The 21,482-nt window shown below is 49.9% G+C and overlaps 9 protein-coding genes across 9 annotated transcripts; 5 read left to right on the forward strand and 4 right to left on the reverse strand.

Annotated features, from left to right (window-relative positions):
* Window positions 1–1,303: 1,303 nt before the first annotated feature.
* On the forward strand, window positions 1,304–2,485 carry ABOM_001847 (ceramidase; the record flags this gene model as incomplete). Its single annotated transcript, XM_022528977.1, has 7 exons — window positions 1,304–1,356; window positions 1,417–1,429; window positions 1,485–1,545; window positions 1,598–1,738; window positions 1,801–2,082; window positions 2,133–2,250; window positions 2,317–2,485. 7 exons carry the CDS (start codon window positions 1,304–1,306, stop codon window positions 2,483–2,485), a joined length of 837 nt encoding a protein of 278 aa, XP_022393451.1.
* A 954-nt stretch (window positions 2,486–3,439) lies between these two features.
* Window positions 3,440–5,357, reverse strand: ABOM_001848 (uncharacterized protein; the record flags this gene model as incomplete). The annotated part of the gene is made up of 2 exons (XM_022528978.1): window positions 3,440–3,866; window positions 4,810–5,357. Coding segments are annotated over 2 exons (975 nt in total), but the record flags the coding sequence as incomplete, so codon positions are not given.
* Window positions 5,358–5,446: 89 nt separating this feature from the next.
* ABOM_001849 (alpha/beta hydrolase) lies at window positions 5,447–5,895 on the reverse strand (the record flags this gene model as incomplete). Its single annotated transcript, XM_022528979.1, has 2 exons — window positions 5,447–5,773; window positions 5,818–5,895. The coding sequence occupies 2 exons, from the start codon at window positions 5,893–5,895 to the stop codon at window positions 5,447–5,449; spliced, it is 405 nt and encodes a 134-aa protein (XP_022393453.1).
* Window positions 5,896–10,502: 4,607 nt separating this feature from the next.
* Window positions 10,503–12,856, forward strand: ABOM_001850 (flavin-containing monooxygenase; the record flags this gene model as incomplete). Its single annotated transcript, XM_022528980.1, has 10 exons — window positions 10,503–11,148; window positions 11,204–11,224; window positions 11,295–11,401; window positions 11,457–11,627; window positions 11,712–11,808; window positions 11,867–11,938; window positions 12,014–12,052; window positions 12,108–12,358; window positions 12,418–12,646; window positions 12,723–12,856. 10 exons carry the CDS (start codon window positions 10,503–10,505, stop codon window positions 12,854–12,856), a joined length of 1,767 nt encoding a protein of 588 aa, XP_022393357.1.
* Window positions 12,857–14,062: 1,206 nt separating this feature from the next.
* On the reverse strand, window positions 14,063–15,697 carry ABOM_001851 (carotenoid oxygenase family protein; the record flags this gene model as incomplete). Its single annotated transcript, XM_022528981.1, has 1 exon — window positions 14,063–15,697. The coding sequence occupies one exon, from the start codon at window positions 15,695–15,697 to the stop codon at window positions 14,063–14,065; it is 1,635 nt and encodes a 544-aa protein (XP_022393356.1).
* Window positions 15,698–15,994: 297 nt separating this feature from the next.
* Window positions 15,995–17,620, forward strand: ABOM_001852 (uncharacterized protein; the record flags this gene model as incomplete). Its single annotated transcript, XM_022528982.1, has 4 exons — window positions 15,995–16,413; window positions 16,515–16,908; window positions 16,962–17,398; window positions 17,467–17,620. 4 exons carry the CDS (start codon window positions 15,995–15,997, stop codon window positions 17,618–17,620), a joined length of 1,404 nt encoding a protein of 467 aa, XP_022393355.1.
* Window positions 17,621–18,025: 405 nt separating this feature from the next.
* On the forward strand, window positions 18,026–18,808 carry ABOM_001853 (uncharacterized protein; the record flags this gene model as incomplete). The annotated part of the gene is made up of 1 exon (XM_022528983.1): window positions 18,026–18,808. One exon carries the CDS (start codon window positions 18,026–18,028, stop codon window positions 18,806–18,808), a length of 783 nt encoding a protein of 260 aa, XP_022393354.1.
* A 399-nt stretch (window positions 18,809–19,207) lies between these two features.
* On the reverse strand, window positions 19,208–19,959 carry ABOM_001854 (uncharacterized protein; the record flags this gene model as incomplete). The annotated part of the gene is made up of 2 exons (XM_022528984.1): window positions 19,208–19,889; window positions 19,949–19,959. 2 exons carry the CDS (start codon window positions 19,957–19,959, stop codon window positions 19,208–19,210), a joined length of 693 nt encoding a protein of 230 aa, XP_022393361.1.
* A 969-nt stretch (window positions 19,960–20,928) lies between these two features.
* Window positions 20,929–21,180, forward strand: ABOM_001855 (uncharacterized protein; the record flags this gene model as incomplete). The annotated part of the gene is made up of 1 exon (XM_022528985.1): window positions 20,929–21,180. The coding sequence occupies one exon, from the start codon at window positions 20,929–20,931 to the stop codon at window positions 21,178–21,180; it is 252 nt and encodes an 83-aa protein (XP_022393360.1).
* Between the last annotated feature and the right edge of the window lie 302 nt (window positions 21,181–21,482).

The following is a 21,482-nucleotide window of genomic DNA, read 5'->3' on the forward strand; positions in this document are numbered from 1 at the left end:
TGTTGGGCAGCTTAGCTAGCTGCGCCGGTTCTTGGGGGCTAGGATTGCTTTTCGCGTGAAAGGCACTTAGTATCTCACGTTTATGTGGAGCTGAGTATCATGCTACGTTTCACTGCGAAGCTACAGTTGTACACAGTCTAGTATAGTACTATCTGTTATAATTACTCACAGTCCAAGAGCTTGCCCCGAATGCGCCGAGACAAGCTTGGTATCTTCCTCAGAACTTACAACCAGAATCGGAAAATAACGTTCCAATCCGAGTAGAAGAGCGATGAGACATAGAAAGATACCACGTGGGAATTGTGCCGCGACAGAAGAATGGACATGCTTACACGCGAGACTGCGCCCTGCGAATAAGCAATAAGCACTAACTAAGCTTTCCTGTCAAGATCACCAAAGCCCCTCGGCAAATTTGAGGTAGCTGTTGGATCATCTCACCCGGCGTCTGACGCTACATCTTTACGAAGGGGCGGGACCCACTCCGTAGCAGGAACAACGGCGAACAACGCCAGCAGCAGGTAAGATCGGCATTTTAGCGACAACGTTCCCTGACAAGTTTCTAAGAATACCCATTTCCCTCTATTCTAAGCAGGAGTGAATCCAAACACCTCTCTCTACTTCTACCTCCCGGGCCCTCATCGTTCCATTTAAGCAGTTTCATGCTCGGTTTAGAACTTTCACTTGCTCATTGTGAAAGGCCAACAATTATCAGCACAATTGTTCGTTAGGAGGTCACAGGAGACAACATCCACTAGTTGCCCGTTGACTTCTCTCGGTTTCATCGCTTTGATCGTGTTCTTGCACCCAGTTAATATTCGTGAGATACATAGATCCACCTCCCAACGGCCGAAGGGTTCGTCTCGAATTTTGAAATTGCTGGTTATGCTCCCAAGGCTGTTATTGAAGTATCTCCCAAACGTTTGTCTGCTAACATAGGGCAAGAGTACAACGTTGACCAGCATCAAAGTCCCTAAGAGGGGCCATAACCGACCTACATGATGGATTGACGATCGTCTCCACCGTGATCAGCTGACATGCTACCTACCCTAACATTAACCAACTTCTTATATATGAATGATGATAGTAGATAAAGGTGCTACCTCCTCATGGCTCTTCCCACGTACCAAGATGCGCATCTCATTCCATTCTCCCTGGCTAAAGCGGGTCATATCTCTGGTGGGTCTCGGATAAATAATTTAATCCATTAAATCCATTAAATCCAGTTATCTCCGACTGCAACCAAGTTCCACTTATTTCGCCCCTTCGTTCCGCAACTTCCAACTCGTCAACATACTTTTCCACGATGGAGCACTCAACCCTGGCACCGTTCTGGGGCCCCCAAACCTCTTACCTCAAGTATGTTTTGAATTTCATTGTGATGTGTCGAGAGTGCCAGTGACTTATCATCAATTCCAGCTTTTGCGAAGAAGTACGTACTGCAAAGCAATCCCAGTAAAACCGGTCTAACCGCCGGTTCTTCATAGGACTATGTAATCACCCGGTACATCGCGGAGTTTATCAATACCCTGAGCAGCTTCGTATACAGTGCGTTCGTCAAGGCCTAGCCGTAAAGCCTGTAATTGACCTCTTTCTCCAGTTGTTTATGGGATCTATGGCCTATCCAAGCTCCGTCAGAAGCCGCACGCCGGTTCCCGCTCGATTCCGTATTTCGGGTTGATGGGAGTAGGAGTCTGCTCGGCCGGCTACCATATGACCCTGAAATATCACACCCAAATGTGTATGTGTCGCTCCATATCCTCCATTGCTCCGATAGTGTTTCTCACGTGGCTGAACCCCCAGCGGATGAATTGTCCATGCATCTGTTGACAACGCCCCTCCTGTATCGCATCCTCTCTTTCCAGACCAGCCCGGAGCACACCCGCATGGTGGGCATTATTCTCTCTATTCTATTCACCGTCGTGATGGTCGTCCACATGGTGATGGATGAATTCCTTCTCCACGCTGTCACCTTCGGCACGGCAGTCTATTTGATCGCGACACGTACGCTCAAGATTATTCCGCGACAAATCCCCGATCCGGTAACCCGGAAGAACTTTCAAAGCGTGGCGCTCTTTGGATGCGGTAAGTCGTTCGACCAGCGAGACCTTTGGGCAACTGTTGACCCATTCCAGCGAGTTTCATCTTCGGTTACCTGGTGTGGTTGATTGATGATTGGGCCTGTCGGATTCTGACCAGCACAAGGCAAGCTGTTGGTTTGCCTTTGGCGTTTTTGTTCGAATTGCATGGATGGTATGCACATACTTTAACATTCTTGTCCTCGCTCTACTACTCGCACCGCTGACAGTAAGAGTACAGGTGGCACGTCTTCACTGCCATTGGCGGCTATATTGCTGTTGCGATTATCGACCTCTTGACATCTGGAGAAGTGCGCAAGGACTCCACAGAACACCTGGCCTGGCCCCTTCCTGTTGTCGCGAGGGTGGTGGCAGCAAGAGCGGGCTCAACCGGGAAGAAGGGCAATTAGTCGGTTAGAAGCTACCCGTGTTAGACGAGGTTATGGACGGCTGCCGAAGGAGAATAAGATAAGCACGTCTGATGGTGAGGAGAGGGTACAGCCAACCGAGAACTATATTACTTAGACGGTCCAGGCATTGATAAGTTGGATTAACGGAATGTACTATAACCACAGTTCAAGAGAGAAGTAAGGGTTTGAAAAGGTTGCTCTTTGTGCAACGGCGCTTGATATGTACTACGTACGTGTACAGTGACAACCACATACCTAGCGAGTTTCCGATTTATGTAACATGCTACTCACTTTGGTAAAGTTACTTAGGTGTTACTGAACTATAAAGTCGGTACTATAACTAGAGGGTGCGTTTTGATAGCTCTATGAAGCCTGTTCATACACCCGACCACGCCCCGACAAAGAGAATTACGCCATCCTATATCTTCCCCTGCTATGTAACGTTACCTTTTAGGATAGTGATCCATTGTTTGAGCCTTGGACTCTTCTTGGCGTTCCATCGCACTTGAGTATTTCTTGGACACTAAACCGTTGCCCAGCGCCCCAGGGCGGTTGGACAAAGAAGAGAGGCAGATCTTCATTTATGATAGTATCCGAGGGAAAAGACGCAAGCGTCGAGTGGGGTGCTCCTCCTATCTATTAATATAATGATACTATATCTGATTTCATAAATAGCATGCGCGGGTCCCGGGAAGGATGATTCCCATGGTATTTTTCCCCTGTTGGTTTGGCTTCCATTTTTCGTTCTTTACCCTGAAAAATGTATTTGATTTTGATTGTGCTTTTGCACCTCTCAGCCTTAGCTTCTAGCCAAGGCCTACCCCAGCCTGATCCAAAGAAATTCGATACAGAGGATATCCACGTAAGATGCAATTCGCTTAAGATAATCAACGACGACCGCCGCACGGTTCCTCCCTCCAACCAGCAGCCCCCCTATCAATCTTATTCTGACCGGGGATCTTCAATCGGTTCCCAAGATACGATAGTAGTCAGACCACAAATGAGACAGGGAACGCCTGGCACTGTGAATCTCCAACTCTCGGAAGCACCAGGGACACCACAGACACCAGGAGGACCTTGGACGCCAGGATCGCCACAGACACCAGGATTAGAATGGACGCCAGGATCGCCACAAACACCAGGAGGACCACAGACGCCGGGATCACCATGGATGCCAGGATCACCACAGACAGGGACACCACCGACGCCAGGAGGACCATGGACGCCAGGATCACCAGGAACGCCTACACTACGCAGTCCCCGACGACGCAGCCCAAGACCAGGGTCTCCAAAACCATACTTATCGGGACAGTGCGGCGGACGCCATACAACAATTGCTTTGGACTTTTGTCTTGGGTGGGATTCACGGAACGGAGGGTCCCTAATCGCTCAAAAGTAGTATGTATCGTTCTTCGCTGCGGCCGGTTAGTTCCGTCCGACGACAACTGACAATCCTTAGTGGGCAAGGAATAACAAATGGAGGTTGTCATAGCTGTGAATACTACAAAACTGGGGATTTGGGGTCTTTCTTGATTACTTGTCTTTGCCAAAAGACCCCACCAAGAGAGCAGAGTCCTGGTATGAATGATCCACGGGAAAGGACGTTCAGCCAACGTAAGTATTTCACAGACTATTGAGTGATTTTTCACTGACAGATGCTAGCTGGTGTGATAACTATTGATAAGCATAATCTCTTCGGCTGTTTTGATATCACTGGACTGTGAGGGTTTGGAGAAAATGGCGCATAGTTCCTGTGTATAGTTCACTAGTTTTCTGATAAACACTTGTCTATCCCAGCATACAAGTGTACGGGGGCTATGAAGTAAAATAGAGACTAAGGTACTAGTGGTAATGACCCAAGGTGATCTAGTGCTGCGCTATTGCACTGAATCTTCTAAGCGTGGTTTGTTGGGCATTTCTTCATGTGCTATGTCAAGTTCATGGACTACTCCAAAATCCAAATTCTAAGTGGTGGAGACCATATTTTGGGTGAGACAGGCACGCACAAACTCACTGGGGCAAGTCAAATTCGCTCATAGTCTTTGCTTGAAGGCATTCCCGCCCCTCCCCTAGCCACTCAACTAGCTTCTAGATGCGACACTAGGGCAACATGTTCGTTAGTGCTTATGAATACATTCTTTAAGAGCATGGCCCATATTAGGCCCTGCAAATATTACTGAATCATCTCAGAGAATAGTCCTAGCCTTGCCTTTCACAGCAATGCCCTTATTATTCCTTAAGTTGCCACGTGAGTCACATAAGATGCTTCGAGCAGGTTTTATTCAATTCCCTCTCGCCAGTATGTAGTCTATCGGCGCGCGTACGCATAATCCACAGCAAAACGAATCGCCGCTGCGACTGGCAGGTAGCTCGCATGCGTTTCATCAACCCTCTTATCAAACCCATGATTCTCGCCGTTTGCAATGTGGATCTCTGTCGCCACCCCTAGTGTCTTCAACGTACTGAAGGCCTGCTCCGAGAACTGTACATCGACCATCGTGTCCGCCGTCCCATGTACGAAGCAGGTGGGCGGAAAGGACGGACTTAGAAGTCTCAATGGATCCACTCGCGTATAGTCACCATCCCCTACCACGGCTTTCATGTGAGACCCATGCTTTAGCGAGTGGAAAAGCCATGCATTTCGGACCTGCGAGAAGTCGAAGGGCAGGAGGCCGGTGTTTGCTGATTTATCTCCATTCTCTAAGGAGAAGAGGGTGGCAGAGGGTGGGGGATCCTGGTTGTAGATGGTAGAGAGGAACTCAGTATCGAATTCTGGCAACTTGGCTAACATGGGAAGGGGGCTATGCCAGAATGGATGGAGTAAGTCGAGCGGAGCGTAGAAGTCGACAATGGCAATGGGGGGTATGGGCATAGTTGCCTTGGAAGATGCAAATACTCCGGGTACGCTCGTCAGTCCTTTTATTTATGTATACATTCATGACGGGCGAGGGGAGAGCCGTCTCAACTGACTAGTAACAACGCCAGGGTACCCCCAGCGGAATACCCTATCGCGACAATTCGCTGACGGTCGATCAGCACGTCGGGGACGAGACGTGGAAGTTCCTCCTGAATCCAGCTATATGCATCTCTCACGTCGGCCAGGGGGCCATCATGCACATTGATTGTTGGACACAGTCGATAGTCTGGGCAAACGACAACAAAGCCTTCATCGACTAATTTTCCGATCTGAAAGGGAGGAATTAAAGCCTTGGACCCTATCACGAAGCCGCCGCCATGGATCATAAGAGCTATCAAGAAGGTGATAGCTACATTAGCGGTTTTCCTTCTCTATTTACAGTTTGGTGTCACGGTTGATGGCGGGCTACACTTACCCAGTGGCCGTTGGCCTTGGTGCTGCTCAGGATGAGAATCAAACACATCACATCTAATCGGTTGCCCACTCGGGTCATTTTTGAAAATAAATTCGGACTTCCTCATTGTGCAATACTTCTTGGGCATGTGGTCCAAGCAGGAATCAAGACGGTGACAATTCAATATGTGCCAATGTTAAGACACTGCCCGCATTCCGAACTGGGTTCCGATCCCAGGACTATACGGAACCCGTCACGCCGGAGCTAGTGGAGATTACGACTCGAAGTACTCCGTACTAGATTGCTATTTGACTAGACCGCGGCAGTCAAGGTCCTACGCAGTATGCGAACCACATGCCATAATTCATTACTCCTCCGTTCACCCGATTGAACTTGGAAGCAATCACCATCCGCCAAAACCCGGTCTGTTCGATTGAATCTATCGATCGAGGTGTGTAAGACACCTCGTCCTTATACGAACCTGGAAATGACAATTTAGTTATATTAGTGGAGCATAATCTGGTGCCTCTAATGATTGAGGCACTGCCAGGATCAGTAGATCCTGTGAGTATCACCTTGTCTACTTCTTTCTTTAATTTTTATCTGTTTTCTACACGCGAAGATAGTGAGTCAAGGTCTTTGTGGAGATACATATTAACTTTTTGGCAAGATGTAGATCATTTTGATGATATGGTGGCTGTTTGAATAGATACACGTTCCACGCGTTGACTTTTATACAGGCTAACATTCGGAACTATTATAAAAAAGGCGAGTCCGACACCTGAAACGGTGTCAGGAGCTTGAGAAGCGAGTAGTTGCTCCGCATTATACTGTCCAGCCCCTAATCCAGACCGCTTGCCTGCAGCAACAAGTCCATCGGCCACACATCATTGACGAGACTCGCCAAAGCGGCGTCAAACTGACTATCGGATACGTGACGGTGTGTTGTATCACCATGCTCGCCGTTCCTGGAACCAGGTTTAGCCTTCACAGATGCAATGTGTGAGCTCTATAACACTTACAAGCGTGGCACGTTCAAATTCTTCAGATCCTGCAACAGCATCTGCATGGACTGGAGACCATGGCTTCCCATCTCGGTACCTATAACCATGGATATAATCGGCAGAAATGCCTCTACCTCGCTTATAAGCTGCAAGGAGGGGTCCCTGAGTCCGCGTAGGAGTAGAATCAGACCGGTGGAGAGAATGTAAAGATGATCAAGCCAGACGTTCACACATATAAGTTGGTGTCGAGCCATCTCTTGGAGTAGTTTAATGCACTCTTTATTTGCGCGGTCGCACTCACTTAGGGAGGCCGAGACTTCACATGGAGGATGAGAGGGTGGAGTATGCAAGAGAAGATGTTGGCGTGTAAGAAGAAGAATGAGATAATTGTAGCGAATAGCAAGGAGATATAGTGCGCGAAGATGTTGCGGTGGTGTGGAAGCGGTGACTAGAAGATGGCGAGGGCATAAAGCCATCCAGCTGTGGAGCTGTTCTAACAGCAGATCGCATCCAGAATTGGCTTGATTACAACGTCTCGTCTCCATAGAGACGTGGTGCATTACTTTATTTGCGATGCTTCCAAGATGCGACGACACCGCAGCATAGCCTGGGGGGCTAGCAGGATCAAAGCACAAGACCTGCAGGTGGTGTAAGTTTATCTTTAGTCTTGAATGAAACTGTGTGAGATGATAGAGGAACCCTACCGTCGTAGATGGTAATGGAGACTTGATCAACTGGGCCTCCACAAAAGGGGCCTTTCCAAGGGAACCAGATAACAAACTCTCGACCTCGATGAGAGACCACAGAGTCCGCCGCCGGTTTTCAACCTCGAAGAGGGAGGCTTCCGGGATTATCGATTCATCGTGATGAAGGCCCAGGGCAAATGCGAGGCGGATGGCGTTGCCGGCAGCTAACCATGCACTAACACGGCGGCCCGATCGTTGCTGACTGAAAGCCTACTCATTTTCAATTAACCGGGGTGGGGAGGAGAAGAGATGTAAGGGTTTCAAACCATTAGCATTGCAGCCTGAACCGGTTCGAGCCCATCTTCCTCGGATGCCCGCTCATATAGAGCCATAGCTTTTTCCAAATACCCGGCTTTGTCGGTTCCTAAAAATAGTACCAGATATGTAATGGTAACTTCCACGGTTCTAGGGTTAGAGCGTCGTGTATAGAGAAGATCTAGATAACCGCGCATTTGGTCAATATTTAAAATGTAAGTAACACAGTTGATTTCTGTGAAGAACTTCAACATGACCTGCTCCGCCTCTTGACGAGTTGGAAGCCCATCAAGACATCCGAGTAGCGATGCGTGTTGTTCGGGGTTATATGTCATTGCATACTGGATACAGTGAAATTCTCGGCGCGAATCTGCCAGTCTGGATCGAATCTGTATATAAAAGCTGGCCCAGTTGGACCGGGGTCTAGAATAAGCTGTGCAACAGAGATGTCAACATGATCCATAAGACGTGTGGGATAAATGTTTATCATGTTGAAGACGAGAGAGGGTTGTCGCTTGTGCAGTACGTGAAGTCCGAAGGGATCAAGGCTCTTACCTTCAGGTTGAGCTTCAGTATCATTGTGTGCTCTCGGCGAGTCTGGTGACCGGTGGTCATCTTGAGTCAAAGTGACTGGCGTCAATTGCGCGTCGGGGACCGAGTCATCATGGTCTGTAGGGGGAATTTGAAGTTGACTCCTCTCCTGGCTGGGGGCCGGTTGGTGGTTCAGGTTTGCAACGACGTCTCGTAAGCCCTCCGTATCCAGCGAGGTCTCCGGGAAAAAATGTCGGACGATCGCTGTCATCAATTCGTACTGTTCTTTGGAGGTCTGATAATACGGTCGCCCAGACTTTTCTCCAGTTGTCCTACAACGGTGACCCACTCGGCTGCATCGTTCACAGCTCTCATCGAGGCTGAGTCGGATACACTAGCCATGTCCAATTAGAACGGTATCTCTTGGATTCTTCGGCCTCCAACAAATCGTACTCGTGTCTTACTGGAGCGACAAGTATCACAGCTGAGCAACTGTCGTTTTCGTGGCTCCGGGGGCATTGGATATGGCACCCACAAGGGATGGTTGTTGTTGTCCGGGTGTTACTTTTGTTGATTGGACTGACAGTGCTGGGCGTGCTGTAGGCGTGGTAAGGGCCATAAGGGACGTAAGGGCTGTAGGGGTTGTAACGATGGTATGGTCTACGAAATGCGTTCGCATGCTTGAGATTGTGTGATATTCTGCAGAGGCGATTCCAGTCGGAACCCGAGCAATCATGTGACTCCCCGCATTATTGTAGCTTGAACCACACAGAACACAAGGAAATGTAGATCATGATGTAATTCTCCTCCACCCCTTCGATATATCCATTGCATGTTAATGTACCCTGTTCTATCATGATACCATACAGGGATCACGGCATCTCTGATACGATAGTGTCTCTAGGTACACATAATCACATTCCAGGTCACTTTAATACTGACTTAAACTGAAGAGCTGCGTCTCTACTGTTTGACTGCGTATACCTAAGACGAGACAACGTGTACGCAGAGGAAGTAGGAATCAAGAAGAATATATAGACATTACTTTAATCTTTCTATAGGTCTCCAAGGAAGGAGCAAGAACGGGCAGAGGAGGCTTTTTAGAGGCCGAGGGCTGCGAAGTAAACTGCACACGGCGTCGGCCCTGGAAACCTCCACTTTGGGAACCGGGGAGTCTCCATCAACTGATCTTATGGTGCTTGACAGGCTCTCTGAACTGAAAGCCTAGCTACTACATCTAATGAACATTGGCTCTCTCCGAAGTCCCTGGGGCCGCATGGAGGAGATTCGAATCCACCTCGAGCGCGCAGATATTGCCGCTTGCATCCAGCTTATACCAGGCCACCATCTTCACCACAGGACCAGAGGTCTCAGATATAGGGCCCCATCTGCCCAGAAAATTCTCCGACTGGAATCCAGACTTGCCATAGAACTGAGTATAATACTCAGCAGCCACATATCCCCCGTCGACATCAAGCGCAACCTTTTGGAGAACAAGCGTCTCGTTGACCTTCTCATGGAGCGGTCTGACCCAGGTGTAGTATCCCATGAAAGTCTGATCTTTCAGGGCTTTTAATCTCATCTGAACATCTTGGTGTTGAGCAAGTTTCCTAATAAGAATCCATGCTGGGATCTTTGATTTACCTCGACATCCTTAGAATAGTAGGCACAGTAACGTTCGAAATCATCCGTGTTGAAGCCTTCGATATAGTCTTCAAAGTCCTTGAGCGAGCGAATCGCTTTTGTTCCGAGAGGAATGTATGCCATTTCGCGGTTGGTCGTGAGATCTGCTACTCGTGCTCAGCGGGATGAGGGATGAGCTTTCTGTGGAATTGTATCTCACTCCATAGCCCCGGCAAGCCTCTACATGGTTATATACTTTGACTCGGAACAAGATGTCTTCCGTGACCACTTGTCCAAGGAGTCCCTAACACCCGCGGCACCCGATGGCAAGGATTTCTCTGGTGGTGATTTCCCTCGGTCGGGCCAAGCCCTCAAAAGTGGGCCTCGTAGCCCGCCCCTTTTCCTCTATTCAAGGGACAGGTTGGGCGTCGGAACCCGCTCGCGGCCCACTACACATGGGACAGGTTGGGTAGTGTCAGCTTGTGTGGCTTTATACGCCACGGCTTCAGGCTATGGCTCGTGAGTCACATCGAAAACTAATACAACAATGTCAAGACTGGAAGAACTCCCATGTGAGCTACCACAGAGCACTGTGGAGAGCTCTGTCAATCCTGCAGCAATCGCCATTCAATTCGAGAGTCGGCTACCGATTTTGATGCATGATGACCTCGCCGCGAAGCCGGTATGGAGGGATTTGCTAGCGTTAACCGGCACGCTTCGTACCTTCTATACCTCGAATGTCTTACTGGCCTGGAAGGACAATATCTCCAGGGCCCGCGCCCACTCCTTCAAAGCGAAACCGGAGCTCTGCCGCGTGGTCCGAATTGAGAGCGATACACAGTGGGTAGACACTTTCTACTCGTTTCAGACCGATGCGGTTCCTGCCTCTTCGTGTATTGCGATTCTATCTCTTGTTCCCAACACCAACGGTGAGTGGAAAATATGGGCGATTCGTACGGTACTCGACCAACTATCCGGGGAAAGAAATGTGGATTTCTTGGAACCTGCGGATCCTACCATGTATCAGGCAACTTCCCCATTTTCTACGACGATCGAATGTGCCGTGATAGGAGCTGGCCAAGCCGGTCTGAGTACAGCGGGGAGACTCAAAGCGTTAGGCGTTCGCTGCGTCGTGGTTGAACAGAATGCCGAGGTAGGGCAGAACTGGAAATCTCGGTATAATTCCGCGAAACGTATTTATCGCCCCTTCCAATTCATACTGCGCATCACCTTGCTAAGCATTTTTAGTGCATACAACGAGAGAATACGGTATGATAACTACAAGCATCTGCAGGACTCCAGATGTCAGACATCTTGTGTTCGTGCTTACACTAGATAGCCCATCTCCCGTTCGACCGCACATTCCCTGGAGATAGATATCCAGAGTTCCTAACAAAGGATGATCTAGCGGGTGGATATCGAGAATGGACCGCCAGGTTTGGGATCGTACGTTGGCTGGACACGCTAATATCTGCTATTCAAATTAACCCTGGATCCATAGGATATATGGCTATCTACCAAGCTCGTTTCGGCATCATGGGATGAACAGGAACAGCTCTGGAGCCTGGCACTGGAACATTCGAACCAGGAGTTGATCTTACGCAGTCGATTTCTGGTGGTCGCCATTGGAGCTGGATGCCAGCAGCCATTTATCCCCACTTATTCGAATCGAGTGTGTTGCTCCTATGGTCCCTTTTGTTTAACCTCATACGTTCCTCCCGAGTCGGTTTATTGTCCTGCTTACACACCACTGTAGGACAAATTCCAAGGGATCACCGTTCATTCTGGAGCATATGCCGATTCAAAAGAATGGACCGGGCTCAAGGGTGTAGTTATTGGCACTGCAAATACCGGTACAAGCCCTTGATCTGGAACCGAAGAGGATCATCGCAACCCCCTAACATCCTGCAGGCCATGACGTCGCAGAGGATATGGTAGACGCAAAGTTGGCGTCTGTGACAATGCTACAGAGGTCTCCTACGTGTAAGTTCGTTTACTCCAGAAAACACCGAGTCCTATAGATGTATAGGCACAAGCGCTCAAGCATGTCACAAATAGACGTCTTGCCCGCGGAATACTACACGAAGATTCTAAATCGTACGCATCACTCCTACTTCAAGGTAAACGGAGCTTACCTTACTAACCTCGCCAGGAACATATAACGCTTCGACCCCGACTGATTTGGCCGACATGGTTGGAAGCTCCCAACCATTTGCCGTGAGCCGGCTCATCAACCAAAAGGTGCTCCACGCGGCTGCTCAACAAGAGCCGGAGCGGTTTGATGCACTTGAGCGGGCTGGATTCAGGACCATCCGTTACGGTGATATCGTTTACCAGCTCTTTGAACGGTTTGGGGGGCACTACATGGATGTCGGGTGTTCGGAGAAAATTGCCCGTGGTCTTGTATGTCTCTCTCCCCCTTCCTATCTGGATGGCTCCAGCTCACCCTATTTTTGGAATAGATCAAGGTTAAATCCGACGCACTGCCAGTGAGTTATACTGAGACCGGCCTTTTATTCAACGACGGGACACAACTCGACGCAGACGTGATTGTATTCGCCACTGGGTTCCAAAGCAACTTGAAAGTCCAGATGAAGGATGTCTTCGGTTCCGCGATTGTCGACAAGCTGGAGGATTTCTGGGGCTTTGATGATGAGGGGGAAGTCCGGGGTGCCTTCAAATTATGTGGTCGTAAGTTTTCCCTTACCTCTTTTACACCGGTGGCCTAGTGAGCTTTTTTTTTGATAAATTGGATTTAACCGTGTAGATCCCACTCTCTGGTTTCATGGTGGTACTCTGGCCGTAGCACGCTATTACTCTCGCTTCATCGCGTTGCAGATCAAAGCGGCAGCTGTGGGAGCGCCATTCGAGATTTATTCTCAATCACGTCTGAATGTCTAACTGTAAACTTTTTTACCTACAGCCTTCTTCGTGGTGGGGCGTATGTTACCTACATGGAATTCAAGTCATTTACAAACTGATAACCTCGGTTGATTTTCGGAACCCGAAGATATAGACTGTAACCTATAGGCCTAGATATGACCGGGGAAGTGAGGAGGATAAATAAATCCCATATGCCCACTGACCTGGGAATCTACAGCCCTAATAAGAAACCCCTCTACTTAGTTCCTTCTTCTCGACCTCAAACGAGCCCATTCACGAGCCTCCCCATCATTCCCAACCTAACAAACATGTCACGATCCATTGACTCCAAAGATGATGTCGCCCAATACCTCCAGTTCTTCAGCAACACTGACTATGAAAACTTCTCTTCGTTCTACTCCCCGAACATAACGATGGTCCTCAACAAGGAAATCCAGATCAAGTCTCCCAAGAGTATTGTGGATTGGTTTCATGTTCAGCGGCAGAACGTCACTGAAACGGTAGTTGCCAGCAACATCATCCTCAGTGAGGAGGGATTCGCAATTCGCGCAACTGCAGAGTTCAGCCCCCTGCATGATCTCAATGATGTAAGTAGTGCCGCTTCACTGGGGATTCGCATCGCCGTCATTCATCTGAAAATAACTAACTATTTGGATGGTTGAATACAGGGTTACCTCAGCATGCCTCCAGTCAAGATTGGACAGAAGCTCCGTGGGGAGTATATCATCCTCTATTTGTTGGATGAGAATCGGCAGATTCGGTCGATTGAAGCTGCTCGGGCAGGTCCAACTATTGTTATATAGTCAATTTAGTGCCACCTATCTTTTAGCAAAATCTCCTCATATACGTATAGCAACCACTACTAGGGTAAGAATAGTCGAATCACCAACTCTGCAATCCCCGTTGGGGTTTAATACAAAATCTAGAAAAGTGACCGATTAATCTTCTGCATTACTGCTCTCCATGGGATACATGAAACACGTAAGATAGCCAAATGTTTATTCCGTGGCAAGACTACCCTGCAGGTTAAGCATTCTTTGTACCAGGTACCAGAATGGTCTTGCTAGTCTCTCGGTTAACCAGTGACTACGAAGTGGTATGGTCAGTGGTTCAACAAAAAGAAATATTATTCATTCGTGGTTAGAGATATGAGATGCATCTGCCTTGTAATAGATAGGGTGAATGTGTCCGAAATCGTGCAAGCAGATCCCCTTCATATATCCACTACGGCTGGCCAGCAAGAGTTTGCCATGGAAGAGGCTGTCGAGCCGCAGTGGCTGGGCCGAGATCCCCTCCAGCAGCTCTTCGCCGTGCAAATTCCTTGATATCACGAGCGTCGACGAAGTTCCCATGAAACGCAACTCCAGGCCGAAGGGGCAATTTGACCTTCGCAATAGGGCCCTTTTGAATTGCCTGGGCCTCGAAAATCCATAGTTCGTTCAACTTAACGTCCATCCGATTCACCACGACAACCAGGTACCCTTCTCCTTCCGGGGCATCGTCTGACTCTGGCACAAAACAGGGTTCTTGGAACACAGTGGTAGGGCCAGGCCAGAAGATGGTTTCCTTCGCGGTCTCCCAATTGTAGTGCACGAGGAGGTTAAAACGGCCGGAAGGAGTAAGTCCGCATCTCTCTAAATCGTACGATCTTGCCATATCGATCCCCAAGACCCAGAAATTCTTGTAGTACTGGCCTAGAAACCGATCGTCGATTCGGGAAAACTCAGCCGAAGTCGGGCATTGGAACGCAGGCATGATCTCAGTGATGTTGTACATATCTTTGATGTCGAAGATATACCGCGTCATAGGTGAGGACACGGCGCTGCGAGCGCTCGGCGGCTCAGGGTCTTTCCCCTCGGGGGGGAACCACCAGAACAGGTTGCCGTTGGCCATGGTCAGGTCGAAGATCAACTTCCCGTCCTTCTCGTAGTGGCCGGCGACATGGCCCTGGAAGGCATTCGGGTGGCGGATCCAGACCATATCCTCCTTCTTGGCCCCATGGCGAGGAGCGATCCCGAAATAATGGTACTCGGACGGATCCCAGGCCCAGTGGGCACCACCCTTCTTCAGTCGGTCGAGATCCATTTTAAGCGGGGTGAGAGGCAGGATAATAAAGTTGTCGGTAAAGCCAAAATCATGGATAAAACCGCAGTAAGGGGCCTCGAACCAGACCTCCTCCGTCTTCCGACCATCTGCGTCGATCTCGTAGAAAGCAATCTCCCTCGACCCATCATTGCCATTACCACCGGCCTCGTATGCGAAGGTGAGCATTGACTGCGTCTTGGGGTCGATCTTCGGGTGTGCCGTAAAGGTCGGCGCAAGGACCTGGCCGTCGAAGTCATACCGGCCGATCGTCTCCAACGTCTCCGGGTCTAACGCAAAGGGTGGTCCGTCCTCTTTACAAGCCAGGATTACGCCGCGCCAGAAGACCACGTTTGTATTTGCAGCTGTCCGGATGACGCCCTGCACGGATTCATCGTCCGTATACGGGTTTCGGTACCGCCCAAAAAGACTCTTGCGGGCAGCAGTCTCGACATGGTAGCGGTCTGTCTGAACAAACCGTCGCTTCCAGTCACAGTGGCCTTCGCTGATGCGGAATGCCGCTACGCAGCCGTCACCATTGAAGAGAATGTCGTCTTGGAACTTGGGTGGGAAGCGATGGTCCATCGAGACGTGGTAATACGTTCCCTCCACGGCGCCGGGGATGGTCCCCTCGACCTCGAGCTCCATGATCTGACCCTCGAACCGGGCTGGAGCGGCGAAGTTGCTGAATGCAGGGGTCTTGGGGAACTCGATCCGGTCTCCTACCTTGACCCCATTCGTATAGACGGGCTCGCCTCTCAAACTGGAGTGAGCCATGATTGTGCTGATTGTGGAGATCACTTGTGGAGGTGCGCTGATCGTATTGGAAATGGTAGCAGCGAGACTGGATGATTGTCGCTGGGTTATAGACATGACAATGGGACTCATATCGGAACCCGATGTGATACGGAACGGGCCACTCATCGGTCTTTCACTCTGCCTCGGTTAGCCCGTTGAACCAGATCGATGAGGGGGACCGAACACTCGATTGAATCGGGTTCCATGGTGCATACAAAGGACCCATCAGCGTGGTTGCCAGCCTGAGGTATCATCGAACGCAGGGAGCCCTACACGATGTCTTCCGCTACTCGCCAGGTTATTCCACTCGTCATCAACAATGAGGACATCCAAACTTCCACGACCTTCCCAGTCACGAATCCGGGAACGGGAGAGAAGCTGTACGAATGCAGTAGCGCATCCCTTCAGGATGTGGACAAGGCCACCACATCCGCACGGCTTGCATATCTAAAATGGAAGGGCTGGACGGCGTACGATCGGCAGAAATTGCTGTTCAAAGCTGCCGACTTGCTGCACTCCCGAAAGGAAGAGCTGCTGGGCTACCAGATGGAGGAAACCGGCGCGGCACGTTCTTTTGCAGAGATGGCCTTGTCCGGGACGGTGGACTTCCTCCGCGGCGTTGCTGGACGGGTCACAACGATCGAAAATGTGTCTCCGACGGTACTAGACCCGGCTGGCGCAGCCTTATTGAGAAGGTCCCGTATGGGGTTATACTGTCTGTTGTGCCATGGTAACCTTTCCTTCCTCCCCTGTCACAAGCTTTGTGCCAGAGGGCTAACCGATGCATAACAACCAGGAATGCACCATTTCATCTCGCCAACCGGGCAATCGCTCTACCTCTGGCAGCCGGAAACTCGGTGATCCTCAAAGGCTCGGAACTCTCTCCAAAATGTTTTTGGGCAATTACGGATATTTATCGCCAAGCTGGTCTGCCCGCAGGCTGCTTGAATACACTCTTTCATCGCCGGCAGGATGCTTCCGTGGTGACAGAGAAGCTCATTGCAGACCCTGCTGTTGGAAAGATTACCTTCACGGGGAGCACACACGTTGGCAGCCTCCTGGCTGCTACTGCTGCACGATATATCAAACCCGTTCTACTAGAGTTGGGCGGGAAAGCGCCAGTGATTATTCTCGATGACGCGGACTTGGAAGATGCGGCTAGGAACTGTGTTTTGGGGGCTTTTATGAATGTGCGTCCTTCCCCTCTATATTCCTCCCTCGGGCACCGTCTCACATTGATCAGTCCGGACAAATTTGCATGTCATCCGAGCGCATTATCGTGCAGCGATCTGTCATTGATCGCTTCCGCTCTGTTCTCAAGCGCACCGCAGCGGAGATGTACGGAACGGATACGATCACCCTGGTCGCACCAGAGGCCGTGAATCGATGCCACGGCCTTGTTTCTGATGCACTCGCCAAGGGAGCCACCGCACTTGTCGGCGACGTGAACTCCATTCAGCCTGCTCTCTCAGCCATGCCCGTTTTCATCCTTGAAAATATCCCTGAAAGTGCCGACCTGTACGCTACAGAGTCATTCGGTCCTATTGCGACGCTCACAGTTGTCGACACGGACGAAGATGCTATTACTCTTGCCAATGATACGGAATATGGGTTGACAGGAGCCGTATTTACGGGAAACTGGGCCCGTTGGATGAATATTGCACGATCCATTGAGTCAGGGTTCGTCATTGCTCGATCACCCACCCGTTGATTGTTTCTCTGCTGACATGAGTGTTGTATGGGAACAGAGCTGTTCATATCAACTCGATGACGGTACACGATGAACTGACACTGCCTCATGGTGGATGGAAGAAGAGTGGGTATGGTCGGTTTGGTGGAAGTGACGGATTCAATGAGTTCCTGCAGACTCGCACTATTACTTGGAAGGAATCCTGGCGTTGAACTTCTCGCGCGGCTTCGGGCAATCTCTGATATCAGAGGTCGGCTTCCCAGCCTCCAGGTATTGGACCAAGACCCGAAACTTTTAGTCCCCTTGCTTCAGCCGTGATACGATTCTATTCAGCCCTCATAGTGTAAAATCGCCGGATAGTACAACAGCCGCAAAAGATCATGGGTACGGCTGCGTCGGGTGCCGTAATTGAACGTCCAGTAGCGGTGGACGAGTTATGCAGATATGCATGGCGAAAATATGATCGAATCCACTGCAACGAAGACGGAACCCGGAGTGCCGCCGCTGTCGGAACCCGAAGTCAAGCTCTGCTCAGCCGGAATTAGTTTAAATAATCCACCTCAAATTGAGGCCATTTTTCTTGAATCCCTCAATCATATGAGCTCTGTCAGTTCACAATGCCATCCATCGATCTGAAACCAGCATCATCGACGGTGTCCACTTACGAGACTGCTCAACCTGCCGCCTCCCATACCTCCGTGTTGCGATATCGTCCTCCACATAAGGTCAATCATGATGTGCCTGATAACGCGGCCAGCAGAGACTATCAAGCCTCCCAGCAACAGCGTGTCACTACTTCTCTTCCCTCTCGTCAGTGGCGGATCATGGCCGTTGCTGCTATTCTAACCGCCGCGTACGCATTCTATTTCATCGTCGGCACCCCACCAGGAAACCCCCTGGTGAAACAACGTATTCTCTCCAGCCTCTCTGGTTGGTCTCACATCATTGGCGGTCTAGTATCGATGGCCACGGGCCCGTTCCAGTTCCTCATTCTATACAACAAACAGCCCAAAATTGTCCACAGATGGGTGGGCCGTGTCTACGTGGCGGCCATCGCAGCCGGCGGAATCGGAGGCCTGTCCGTGTCTTTGGATTCGCTCGCCTATCCAGTTGGCGACTACGGTTTCGCTGTCCTGGCCATTGTATGGCTGGTGACGGCCGCATTCGGGCTGCAGGCCGCCAGAGAGAGGAAGTGGGTGGCGCATCAAGAATGGATGCTGCGCAATTTCGCCCTCACTTATGCGGCGGTCATGCTCCGCTGGCAACTGCCCTTGTATATCTTCCTGGGAAATTCGGCGGCCGGTGCGCTCACTGCGACAGCTTTTACTTGTTGGATTCCGAACCTGGTGTTTGTAGAGTGGTGGATTCAACGCCGTCCCCGAAAGATGGTCATAGAATAGGCCCTGTGGACGGGACTTTACGGGGGGTACAGTGTACAGATAGACGATTGTTGGCATTGAGATAGGGGTTTTACATTAGGCGAGTTACGGTTCAAGGTTTGGAGAGACTGATTGGATGGTACTTGAATGTTGACGGAGGTGTGCAAGGTGTGCAAGGTGTGAGACGCGGCCAGGTTGTGAGGGAAACTTCCAATTCAACTTTTGGAATCATTTTTATATTCACGGACTAGTTTATATTCCTGTTCTCATAGGACTACCCTGTCTAGAGATATGCAAAAGTAAGAAAAAAACACCTTGGGTCTTCGTTCTCCACCCCCATAGCATGCGAATACCTACTGCATCAATCCGATGTGACTTGGCTATCGCTAGTCTCGCTATCCGACTCAAGATAAATGATGCTCAAGAATCCAGCGCAATCCTCGCCTCAGTCCCCCAACTATCCTCCAAGATAACCGAAATACAATGATTAATATGAGTCTCGCTATCAAAGCTCGGCTCTATAATGCCGCCTTGCGCCTCCCTAAACCGCACCCGGAACTGCTTTCTCCAGTAGAAAAGACAATGTACCACATGCCACTCCCGTGTCATCATCACCTTCGCACTCTGGTTATCTCCAAGGGCCGCGACCTCCTTGATGGTCATAGGTATCTTGTGATAGTCGTCGGCAAAATAATCCCAGCTTCCATTCGGCCCAGGGCCCGATCTCTCGAACTCGGCTGTTAATTCGTCATCGCGGCAGTAGGGGGGCAACCAGGCTGCTGCTAGCGAGTCAAATTTGCAGCCAAGGGACATCGCTTCCGCCGTGGAGTTGCCGCAATAACAGTGCTTTCGTGGCGCGTGACGGCGTGCTGCAAGCGCGATACTGTGAGCGATGCTGATTAAACCCCATAGAGCGAGCAGGCCGATGAGGACATCTCGAGCGATACGAGTTTTAGGAGATGATAGTAGTCGCTTGATTCCTCTGACGAAGATATTTTGACTAGCTTTGGGTTGTTCTTTATTGCTACTTTGCAACAAGGTCTCGTCCTCGTGGGCATCTTTGGATGTGGAGAGCTCAGGATCTGAGCCGTTGCTGTCGATCCTTTTCTAGGACATAAGCATTTGAATATGCAGCTGTTGAGGGCTTATTACCTTTCGTACTCGAAGCCCATTTTCCAATGCCACAGTCTTCGCTGAAGAGGAATGAAGTATGGGGATTTTCCGATATGTCTCAAAGTTCCTATACAACCAAGAAAGAAGGCGAAGGCAAAGAACGCCCGATCTGTTTTAAAGACACACTGCTCTACAGGCTACTTCCTCCGGACTGCAACAGTAGAGAACCGTACTCCACACCGACATCAGCCGACAGATAAGCCAAACCGGACAGAAGGGCTTCCCCTCTGTGCAGTGCATCCTCCTTTCCCTCTTTGGCATCGTAAGCGCTCTCTTCCGTTACTCTCGATGACTCGCCCGTTGGTTTTATCATCCACCATTCATGAGTCCGAGATCCTTGTCAATCCCACCCTAACAATATATTTGGAATTAGAGATACGCGCTAGAAGAGGTATGGAGCACGTCATTATTGGTTTAGATGAGCCCAGAATCTGTACTCTATCTGCGCCGCATCCATTTTGGTACAAGAACATATCCCTTTTTCGTACACCCGCATTTGCGTCTCAGTATATCTGGTCTTGGTCGCTATACAAGCTCCTTTTTGAGATGCATGCATATCCTCTTTGTGAGATTATTTACTAGTTCCCACCTAGTACAAGTGTACGTATATCCTTTTTGGTAAAGGTACATTATCACAGGCATACTGGATCACATTCTTCTCAAAGGCTATGCCTATCAGGGATTGTACCATTCTACAGTACTACCCCTCATTTTCCAAGAAGGAGGGGCATTGAGAATAATCTCTGATTCATCTAAGACATACAGCAGTTCCGCCAGACTCGCTGCACGAAGAGGCCCGGAAGGTCCGGATTTCCATCCGAGTAACTACGCTAAACAGGGATATCGGATACTGGGACGGCGAAAGCTAGAGTATATACATAGTCCTCGCTATTCCTTGAAAGTCTCCAACCCGATCTCCATTTCTCTCCAAGTCATTTACCATTGCTATATCTCTCGGGGCGAACACAATGAAGCTCTCTTCTACTATCCTCCAAGGCATCACTATCTTCGCCGCCTTCGCATCGGCGATCCCTCTGTCTGCCCGCTCACCAGACGACGGCTCGATCAGAATCCCCGTGAAGGGTGTTCCGGAACCTGAGAAACGCGGTGACGGTGCCATCCGTATTCCCGTAAAGGGTGTCCCTGAGCCGGAGAAGCGGGACGACGGAGCTATCAGGATCCCCGTGAAGGGTGTTCCCGCGCCACCCGCTGAGGAATAGGAAGTTCTGGTGAGTGCAATATCCACTTTTGAGGGCCAGTTTCTTGCATGGGCCTTGTTACACTTAGGGCTGTTCGTGCCCCGGTTGTATCGCTGTTGTTTTGGCTCGGATTTGCTCATGTGTGTAACTTACAGACTACGTAACTACGGGGTCCGGGTTTGTTAAGAATGAGGCTTGCTGTCTACATTCATGATTTTAGTTGAGATACGGGCTCGGGAACTATGTACTGTACTACGCTGCCTTTAAAGGCAAGCTGATGAGTTAGTAACGACACGGGTAGAAACAGGCAGCTCAAGATTCGC

Source organism: Aspergillus bombycis (genome assembly GCF_001792695.1).
Source record: "Aspergillus bombycis strain NRRL26010 chromosome Unknown contig00007, whole genome shotgun sequence".
In the NCBI taxonomy this organism is placed as follows: Eukaryota; Fungi; Ascomycota; class Eurotiomycetes; order Eurotiales; family Aspergillaceae; genus Aspergillus; species Aspergillus bombycis.